The 10473-nt window shown below is 49.7% G+C and overlaps 1 protein-coding gene and 1 long non-coding RNA gene across 2 annotated transcripts; both read left to right on the top strand.

Annotated features, from left to right (window-relative positions):
• Positions 1-438: 438 nt before the first annotated feature.
• LOC125425813 lies at positions 439-1286 on the top strand. Its single transcript, XR_007243457.1, has 3 exons — positions 439-458; positions 890-960; positions 1179-1286. It is a non-coding gene; the product is annotated as an uncharacterized LOC125425813 (long non-coding RNA).
• A 369-nt stretch (positions 1287-1655) lies between these two features.
• Positions 1656-4539, top strand: LOC125425812 (zinc finger protein 664-like). Its single transcript, XM_048483491.1, has 3 exons — positions 1656-1808; positions 2013-2916; positions 3085-4539. Exons 1-3 carry the CDS (start codon positions 1745-1747, stop codon positions 3485-3487), a joined length of 1371 nt encoding a protein of 456 aa, XP_048339448.1. The 5' UTR covers positions 1656-1744; the 3' UTR covers positions 3488-4539.
• Positions 4540-10473: the final 5934 nt, after the last annotated feature.

Raw genomic sequence — 10473 nt, 5'->3', positions numbered from 1 at the left:
TGATCCTGGAGCAGTTCCTGACCATCCTGCCCCCAGGAAATGCAGCGCTGGGTTCAGGAGGGATGCCGTCCGGAGAGCAGTTCCCAAGCGGTGGCCCTGGCAGAGGGCTTCCTCCTGAGTCAAGCCGAGGAGAAGAGGCAGGCAGAACAGGTGAGGGCTTTTCTTTCCGCTTCTCCTAGGGAATTTCTAATCCCTCCAGATAACTCCCCAGAGCTGAAGGAAAACCCTGCTAGGTCTGCTAATAGATAGGGGCAGAGTCTGGGAGTGGTGCAGGATGCATTCCTCAGTGTCTCCATTCCGTCTCTTACCTGTCTCCCCCTTTGCTACACGTTGCTTCCAGAGGTGGGGTCCAGCCATGAAGATGGGAAACGAAGCTCTCTTGAGAGGGAAAGAGCTCCGGCTGGAGGAAGGGCAGCCTGCCCATGACCAGGAACGTGCCCAAAATGTCCTCTCATACGGTAGGGACTCATTGTTCCTTGATGGGATTGAATCACCCAGTGAATTTAGTGGTAGAGAGTTCTGGTCAGGAAAAACCTGAAATGCTTCTTCACACAGTTGTGATGCCCATAAAAGAGGACTAGACAAATTCATGGAAGCAGTTCCACACATGGGGGAAAATATTCACATCTCTCCTTTTTAAATGAGAGGGACTCAAGGTGGCTCAGAAGAAAAAGCAGGAAACCCTCAGCCAAGCTCTTCAGTCTTGGGAATAAGCAGAGCTCTCTCTTCCCTACAATCTCTTACCTGAAAGCTCTTTGTGCAGATCTTTTTGTGCGTACATAGGGGCAAGGTTTCACAGCCCTGGGAACGGGGGTGCATGAAGAATGATTCATGCAGCAAACAGAAGAGGAAGCTAATGCTTTTTCTTCCATTTTCCCCTCCCTCACAGGCAGTGAAGAGAGAGTGTTGATCCCTTCTCTTTGTGGAGATGTGAAAACAGCTGCTGCAGCTCCAGCCCAGGTAGGAGAGATGAGCAGGGGACAGCCTGGTTCCCCCTCCCTTTCTCAGGCAAGCTTTTCTCCTGCAGTCGATGCTGAGGGGCAAGAGGCTGTAAATGCCACTCCTGATAGCTATAATCTGAGCTCTCCATACTGTGCAGCCTCCCAGCGTCCCCCCTTTCAGCATCTTTTCTCTGCCTAAAAATGACCTCTGACGAGGGACTCTGCTTTTCCTTTCAGTCCCTGGTTTCCTTTGGGGAGGTGGCCGTGTATTTCGGAGAGGCAGAATGGGCATTACTGGATCCACACCAAAGAGCTCTATATGAAGGCGTCATGCTGGAGAACTACAAGAGTGTGGCCTCTCTGGGTAAGGAACTTTCATAGGTGCACATTTCTACATTTGGGACGAGGCATGAATCAAAATCTCGAACAGCAATATGTTGAGGCCTGTTCCATTACTTGCTCCCCTTTGGAGGCCTCGAGGTGGCGAGATGGCAGTGAAAGCGATATTCAGCATGGCCAAATAGAGTGACCCAAGCCACCTGGTTTGCCCAGGGCAACTGTGGCCACTGTTATGCCCATCACCCAAGCCAGAGAGTGTGTCCTGGCCAGAGGCCAATGGGGGACTCCAAGGCCCTCAGGAAGACCCTGAAAAGAGCCACATCCTAATTTCTCAGTGGACAACCATAAGAAAACACTTGTCTTCTCTATAACATGAAAATGTGGCCTTTAGAAAGACCTTCAGTAAGAACATCAGTCTTATTTCCAAGAGGCAAATTCCCTCTGGAGAGAAACTGTACAATTGCATGGAGTGCGAAAAGACCTTCAGTCAGAAATCAGCCCTTTCTTCACATCTAAGAATTCACACAGGTGAGGAAGCGTATAAATGGCTAGTTTGAAAACCAAGCCGTTCTAATGCAGCAGGTTTTCATGTCCTTTTAAATTGTATATTAATGTACACTTTAATGTTCAGCAGCAAAAAAGCCACTGAAGTGTTTTGCCAGTGGATTGAACTTTAATGAAAGATCATATTTCCTTACATGGGTGCTAACAGGATCCCTCTTTTGATTCTAGCAAGAGATGAGCAGTGGACTGAGGGTGATGAGCAAGTGTATGAGCTATTGCCAGAGAAAGAAAAAAGTGGAGATTTGAAAGGAAACTTCAGGAATGAAGGCAAACTGGAAGAGCAGACAGGAAGTCGAATGTCTGAGAAGAGGGATGAATCCATTCCTGGCCAAGGACAGGATTGCCATGAAGTAATCCACACAGTAGAGGAAACATGTAAGTGCTTGGAGTGTAACATGAACTTCTCAGATCACAGCCAGTATGAAATCAATTTGCAAACACACAGTGAAAAGAAGACACATCAATGTTTGGAGTGTGACATGACTTTCCTTTGCAGATCAAAGCTCTTGAGGCATCAAAGAACACATCAGAGAGAGAAGCCTTATAGTTCCTCAGACTGTGGCAAGAGCTTTTCACAAAAATCAGATTTTTTTCAACACCAAAGGACTCATTCAGGAAAGAAGGCATTAATCTGCTTGGAGAGGAAAAGGACCTTTTCTGGTAGAAGAAAGGGTAATGTACATATTCCAAAGCACAGTATGATGAGATCACAAAAATGCCTTCAGTGCGGAAAGTTCTTCAGCTGCAGGTCAAATCTCCTTGCGCACCAAAGAACCCACACAGGAGAGAGACCTTTTGAATGCATAGTGTGTGGAAAGAGATTCAGTCAGAGTAACACTCTTCAAAGGCATGAAAACACTCACACGGGTGAGAGACCTTTTGAATGCTCAGAGTGTGGAAAGAGATTCAGTCGGAGTAGTAGTCTTCAAAGGCATCAAAGAACTCACACAAAGGAGAGACCTTTTGAATGCTCAGAGTGTGGAAAGAGATTCAGTCTAAGTAGTGATCTTCAACGGCATCATAGAACTCACACAAAGGAGAGACCTTTTGAATGCTCAGAGTGTGGAAAGAGATTCATTTACAGTGGCAGTCTTCAGCAGCATCAAAGAACCCACACAATGGAGAGACCTTTTGAATGCTCAGAGTGTGGAAAGAGATTCAGTCGGAGTAGCAGTCTTCAACGTCATCAAAGAACTCACACAGGGGAGAGACCATTTGAATGTTTCAAGTGTGGAAAGAGATTCAGTCTGAATGACACTCTTCAAAGACATCATAGAACTCACACAAAAGAGAGACCTTTTGAATGCTCAGAGTGTGGAAAGAGATTCAGTCAAAGTGGCAATCTTCAACAGCATCAAAGAACTCACACAAAGGAGAGACCTTTTGAATGTTTAGAGTCCGGAAAGAGATTCATTTACAGTGGCAGTGTTCAGCAGCATCAAAGAACCCACACAATGGAGAGACCTTTTGAATGCTCAGAGTGTGGAAAGAGATTCCGTCAAAGTGGTGCTCTTCAACAGCATCAAAGAACTCACACAAAGGAGAGACCTTTTGAATGCCCAGAGTATGGAACGAGAGTCAATCAGAGTGGCAATATTCAACGGCATCAAAGTACTCACACAACGGAGAGACTTTTTGAATGATCTGAGAGTGAAAAGAAATTCAGTGAGAGTGGTGCTCTTCAACAACATCAAAGGATCTACACAGGGAGAAACTTTTGAATGCTCAGAATATGGAAAGAGATTTAGCCAGTCTGACAATCTGGCCCAACACCGAAGAACCCAGACATAGGAAAACCCGTTTGAGTGCTCAGCATAAGGCCTCTGTCTCCTTCTCAGCTGAGGCACCCCAATTTGATCCCCCATCTTCCCATTTTTTTAAAGAGTATCCCATTGAAATTCTGAAGTAGAATGGGCATATCTTTGGGATAGTTATGAGAGAGCCCATCTGCCTGCCATGGGCAGAGAACATTCCATCACAGAAGCAGGAGGTCCCCAGGGCTTTTATATCTCTCCCCCCCCCCCCCAGTTCCATGGCCTGTGAACAGCAATGTTTCTACTTCAAGAGTATTTCATCAAACCAAAACAAGATCATTTCCAGTTAATGGGCAATCACCTCTGAGCCATCAAAGCAGCCTTTATATCTGATCAACTCAGGCACATCTGATCAATTCAGGCACACTGGGTGCTGTGAAAATCTCCCTACATGGGAATGTCAGGGGTCACGTTCAACTCTTTCCACTGAATTTTATGGGCAACTACTTCAGACTGCTCAGTCAAACTTCGATTTTTTTCATGATCTTGGGAAAGTTTGGTCCCATGTCAGACAATGGGATTGTTTCCAAATAGAAGGGAAACTCAGGTGTGCGGAAGGGGTCTTCCAGGTTTTCCCCCATTACCTGGATACCACTGCAACTTCTTTGCAGGGAAACAACCCCCCCTCCCCCCGGCCCAATATCTATCTTTTTCTCTCTCCCTGGTTGGACTCTACTCCATGGACTCTCAGCAATTCTCATCTTCTCACTCATCTTGGAACAATATCGCACTCTCTTTATCCTTGCCTTCCCCCCTTTCTTAGTTTTTGCATGTGTACCTACTATGACTTAGGGAATTAGCTCTCACGTGTTTAGTGTAGATTCTCTGCTATTTTACTTCTTTCATTCTGTTATGTATCCAATAAAATTAAAAGTATGATCGCTTTACCTTTTTTGTAATTTTATTCTTAGATATCCCTACTGAGATCCACCCTGGTGTTCATAAACTAGAAGAACTGGAGTTTGAAATGTGGATTTTGAGTCTGAGATTAAAAAAGTTCTTAGGGTAACTGACATTTTTGTTGTGCGCATTTTGGTGCACATACATCTGGTGAAAAACACATCTGCAACGTGCATTGAGGTATAACGTAGCTGCCTGATTGGGGGATACACAAAGCATAGAGTAACATACTGACCCATAAATAGCACAACATAATTTGGAGGGAATTGTGGGGGGAAGGAATAATTCAGTTATAAAATTCAATTAATTACAAGGTATCATTAGACCTGGGTGTCTTAAACTGTGGGTCAGTGGCGTATGGCCTCCCTGTCAGGTGTGGGGCCCTCCTTGGGCGTGACAGGCAGGTGGGGAGGGCAGGAGGCCTGCACCCATGACAAACAGTTCGGTAGCGAGTGACTCCTTAGGAGGCGGCTCAGGGACGAGCCGGAAGAGCCCAGCAGCCCTGGCCTCCTTGTCAGGCCCGAGGATGGCCCCTGTGCCTGACAGGGAAGCCGGGGAGGGCAGGAGCCCTGTGGCTGAAGCAGGCAGCAAGCGGCCCCTCAGCGAGTGGCTCAGACAGGAGCCACAAGAGCCCTAGAGGCCCTGGGTTAGCCAGCAGGCCCGAGGAAAGCCCCCATGGAGAGGGGAGGGGAGGGGGAGATAGCAAGCTGTCTTAGTCAAAAGAACTTTTGAGCATCTTAGTGAACTAAAGTCTGGTTCTGCCCAATGGTGGGATCCAAAAATTTTACTAACAGGTTCCCATGGTGGTGGGATTCAAACTGTGGCGTAGCGCCAATGGGGCTGGGTGGGGCATGACGGGGGTGTGGCCGGGCATTCCGGGGGCGGGGCATTCCTGGGCGGGGCTGTGGCAAGGACGCACGAATGCACGCAGATGCCAGCCGCAGATGTAGGTGAAACGTCAGGAGAAAATGCCACTGGAACACGGCCAGCGGTGGGATCCAAAAATTTTAGTAACAGGTTCTCATGGTGGTGGGAACCAAACAGTGGCGTAGCGCCAATGGGCCAAGGGTACGATGGGGTGTGGCTGGGCTTCTCTCCGGGGCAGGGCATTTCTGCTGGGTTGGCTAGGTATGACGCAGCTTGCTCGCTGGTCCTTGGGCGGGAAACGAATGCACGCAGGCACAGGCTGCCACACACACCGGTGCACCTCCCGCTAGACTGCTTCAAGTTCTGCACACTACTGCTGAGAGGAGGGGCGTAACTAAGGCAAAAATCACGTGGCAGAATCACCAATTAGTCACCCCCTCTCGGCACACACAAATGATTAGTAACCTACTCTCGGGAACCTGTGAGAACCTGCTGGATCCCACCCCTGGTTCTGCCAATGCAGCTGGAGAAGTTTCCTTTGCTTCATGAAGGGGAATGTTAGAATTGGATGTACTTATTGGGGTTTTTTCTCGTTATGAGGCTTTTGGCAGAACGGGTCCACGTTGCCCGTCAGTCCCTGTCCCACCCCAAGGCTCTACCAGGGGTTGCCACCTTTTCCTGGAAATGGCTTGTTTTCTCCCTCTCACTGGGTAAACCGCTGCCACCATCTGACCATTTGAGGAACTGCCTGCTGTGAAGGGTCAGGGCTCCCCAGCCTCCTTTTCCAACACTAAGAAGAGAAGAAGAAGAAGAGTTTGGATTTATATCCCCCCTTTCTCTCCTGCAGGAGACTCAAAGGGGCTGACAATCTCCTTGCCCTTCCCCCCTCACAACAAACACCCTGTGAGGTAGGTGGGGCTGAGAGAGCTCCGAGAAGCTGTGACTAGCCCAAGGTCACCCAGCTGGCGTGTGTGGGAGTGCCCAGGCTAATCTGAATTCCCCAGATAAGCCTCCACAGCTCAGGCGGCAGAGCGGGGAATCAAACCCGGTTCCTCCAGATTAGATACACGAGCTCTTAACCTCCTACGCCACTGCTGCTCCTAGCCTCAGTTTCCCCTGGTTTCCTCTTCTGGGTTCCACAGGGCAGATCGGAGGCCTTTTTATAACCGTTTAATCATTTTTTATTTTGAGGTCTGGAAGGAGAAAAAACACTCTTGGGCTATCCAAAAGAGGCATCCACAGGAAAGGGCTGTCAAGTGAGGCAGAAGGTAGATGTGTTGGGTGTATCTAGGGAAAATGGAGCCCAGGGCAAAATCTAGGGAAAATGGAGCCGGGGGGGGGGGGGGGGGGTCAGATTATGCACCCCGGGTTCCATTTTCCCTAGATACGCCTCTGGGGCTTCCCTTTTATTAGTCCTAATTCCTCCCCCCAGCATTTTCAATGGATGCCCCCTGGTTCTAGTATTGTGAGAAAGAGAGAAAAATTCCTCTCTGTCAACATTTTCTACCCCATGCATAATTTTATAGACTTCAATCATATCCCCCCTCAGACGTCTCCTCTCCAAACTAAAGAGTCCCAAAGGCTGCAGCCTCTCCTCATAAGGAAGGTGCTCCAGTCCCTCAATCATCCTCGTTGCCCTTCTCTGCACTTTTTCTATCTCTTCGATATCCTTTTTGAGATGTGGCGATCAGAACTGAACACGGTACTCCAAGTGCGGTCGCATTGTTGCTTTATATAAGGGCAAGGCAATCTTTGCAGTTTTATTATCAACTCCTTTCCTAATCATCCCCAGCATAGCCTTTTTCATTCTCTTGCCCTGTGCATTATTTTATAAACCCCCCTTCAGTTTTCTCTTTTTTTCTAAACCGCAAAGCTCCAGGTCTCTTCCTTTCCTCCTAGGAAATGTTTTCTAGCCCGTCAATCATCTTGGCTGCTCTCTTCTGTGCTCCCCCCTCCAGCTTTATGTCTTTTATGAGACATTCTGTGGTGCCACATGGTGGCAGTGGCATAACATTGCAAGAATCATGTCTAAGGTTGGTGTGGCTATCACCTGTTGGTGATCGGCTTTGGATTCCTGGCCAAGTTCTTCGCATTTCAGCACAACCTTCTCATGATCTCGGGTATGCAACTGGCTAAAAGGAGAAATCGGCTCAGTTTGTTTACTTCATTTATATCCCACCTTTTGGCCTAGTGAAGGGGTTTGCATTATGCTCCTGTACTCTGGGCAGAGGCAGAGTGTTCATGGGGACATGTGGGGTCACGTGTCCCTGGGCGCATGCCAGCAGGGGAGGGAGGTGGTCCTGCATGTGGACATGGCCCACCCACCCTGGTGGAGGGAGGGGGAGGGGAGGGAGGGGTGGCATGCAAGGGAAGGGAGGGGAGGGAGCAAGGGGTGGCATGCAAAAAAGGGGAGGGAGGGAAGGGAGGGATGGCATGCAAGGGGAGGGGAGGGAGGGGGAGGGAGCTGGTCACATGGGGGTGGAGAATTACCTCCCACACCTCTCCCCTCGGCCCACCCCCGCCAGGCTGCTCCTACAGTTGGCAGAGGCTCAGCCGGCTAAAGGAGCAGCCTGGCAGGGACAGGCCGAGTCCAGGCGGGAAAGGGGGGCACCCAAAGCAGGAGTTCCCCCGGGCGCCATTTCCTCCCCTCTGCCTCTGAGTTATTTGCACAATTACTCTTAGATTAGTCCAAGAGTGTTTGACTGCCGATGAGGGGAATGCTGGGGGGAAGAATTAGGACTCATAAAAGGAAACACTTCTTCATGCAACGTGTGACTGGTGTTTGGAATATGCTGCCACAGGAGGTGGTGATGGCCACTAACCTGGATAGCTTTAAAAAGGGCTTGGACAGATTGATGGAGGAGAAGTCGATCTGTGGCTCCCAATCTTGATCCTCCTTGATCTGCGATTGCAAATGCCTTAGCAGACCAGGTGCTTGGGAGCAGCAGCAGCAGCAGCAGAAGGCCATTGCTTTCACCTCCTGCATGTGAGCTCCCAAAGGCACCTGGTGGGCCACTGCGAGTAGCAGAGTGCTGGACTAGATGGACTCTGGTCTTATGTTCTTATGACTGGCTCAAGGTCACTTATTGAGCAGAGCGAGGTTCGAACCTGGGCGTCCCCAATCTTAGTCTGCGACATTAACTGCTTCACCATACTGACTCTCCAGGTCAGTCGCCCTCATCTGGGTAGGCCCAGGCTTAGCCAGTTTCCTCAGATCTTGGAAGCTAAGTAGGGTCAGACCTGGTTAGTACTTGGATGGGAGACCACTGAGGATTGATACACAGGACTGATGCAACGGCAAAATGCCTCTGATGCTCTCTTGCCTTGAAATCTCAGAAGCTAAACAGGGTTTGCCTTGGTTAGTACTTAGATAGGAGATCACCAAGGAAGACCAAGGTTGTGGGTTTTCCGGGCTGTATGGCCGTGTTCAGAGGTGGGATCCAGCAGGTTCTCACAGGTTCCCGAGAGCAGGTTACTAATTATTTGTGTGTGCCGAGAGGGGGTTACTCATTGGTGATTTTGCCACGTGATTTTTGCCTTAGTTACGCCCCTCCTCTCAGCAGTAGCGCGCAGAACTTGAAGCAGTCTAGCGGGAGGTGCACCGGCATGCGTGGCAGCCTGCGCCTGCGTGCATTCGTTTCCCGCCCAAGGACCAGAACAGCGGCTGCGTCCTTGCCACAGCCCCGCCAGCAATGCCCTGCCCCCGGAAAGCCCAGCCACACCCCCATCATGCCCCGCCCAGCCCCATTGGCGCTACGCCACTGTTTGGTTCCCACCACCATGAGAACCTGTTACTAAAATTTTTGGATCCCACCGCTGGCCGTGTTCCAGTGGCATTTTCTCCTGACGTTTCACCTACATCTGCGGCTGGCATCTTGGTCCTCTGAAGGTGCCAGCCACAGATGCAGGCGAAACGTCAGGGGAAAATGCTACTGGAACACGGCCATACAGCCCGGAAAACCCCACAACGCCCTTGTGATTCCAGCCATGAAAGCCTTTGACGATACAATGACCAAGGTTGCTATGCAGAGGTAGGCAATAGCAAAATGCCTCTGCGTGTCTCCTGTCTTGAGAACTCTATGAGGTCATTGTAAATCAGCTGCAAGGTGACAGCTTTTTCCACACACCCCCGCCGGCTGACAAGCCTGTTTGGTCCTTGCTTCACTTCCTCTGCTTTGCCTCTGGCCAGGAAGTGTTGCTTTGACCGGCTGTCACCCCCTTCCCTCTGCATGTGTTGGTTTTAACTTGGCACCAGTTCTGTCAATCAAAATTTCCTCCAGATCTAGTCCCAACGACCAAACATCATCCCATGTTTGTTTGAAGGGGGGGAGGGGGAGGGGAAGGAAACCATTTGAAAGTTGGCACACCAGTGTAGTCACTGCTCACCACCATGACTGTAAGCTCAAAACTTGATGCTCCAAGACTTCATGCATTGAGTTTGCTTTCTCTTGAAAACAGGGAATCCAGGGCTGAGGGAATTCTCTACCGGGTAAGCAATGATTCTGGACCAGGTAGGAGGCATTTTCCAAAAAGCTGGGGCTTCCACCAAAAAGGCCGTGCTTCAGCTGCCTGCTTCTTTCAATTTTCCTCGAAAGGGTGACACGTGTGAGCCCGAAGGCTCTTGGTCTTTATTTCTTAGTCCGTGGCTCACAGTTTGGCTGCTGGGAAGCCCTGTGGAGGGCCACAACCAGCCCAGCTATATTTGTGTGCAAACATTCTAGGCTTTTACGTCTCTATGATGAACCCTCCATGTGCCTCTGAGTGCCATCCATGGCAGCCTGTGACTCTGGTTGTTTCCTCTCTCAGGGACATGTGCAAAGTGTACCCCTCAGCGGGTTTACCATCACAACGCTCCTGTGAGGTAGGTTACCCTGAAAGCATTCCTGACCCAAGGCACCCAGAGAGTCTAATGGAAGAGAGGATTTTAAACTGAGGCTCTAATCTGAACACTCGAAATGCTGCAGTGCCCTGCCTCAAATGTACGCGTGACCCTGAAACGAACTGAGTGTGACACCTGTGTGCCATGATCTTCTGACCTTTGGCACTCC

This window comes from Sphaerodactylus townsendi, linkage group LG02 (genome assembly GCF_021028975.2).
Source record: "Sphaerodactylus townsendi isolate TG3544 linkage group LG02, MPM_Stown_v2.3, whole genome shotgun sequence".
In the NCBI taxonomy this organism is placed as follows: Eukaryota; Metazoa; Chordata; class Lepidosauria; order Squamata; family Sphaerodactylidae; genus Sphaerodactylus; species Sphaerodactylus townsendi.
The sequence above is the reverse complement of the archived record's forward strand: the minus strand, read 5'-3'. Positions and strand labels throughout refer to the sequence as shown.

Bases quoted from the DNA above. Each gene is read 5' to 3' on its own strand.
- LOC125425812 (XM_048483491.1), top strand. From the start codon at position 1,745: ATGGAGTGCGAAAAGACCTTCAGTCAGAAATCAGCCCTTTCTTCACAT. The intron at 1,809-2,012 runs GTGAGGAAGCGT...TTTTGATTCTAG, and splicing joins ACATCTAAGAATTCACACAG to CAAGAGATGAGCAGTGGACT. The intron at 2,917-3,084 runs ATTCATTTACAG...GTGTGGAAAGAG, and splicing joins TGCTCAGAGTGTGGAAAGAG to ATTCAGTCTGAATGACACTC.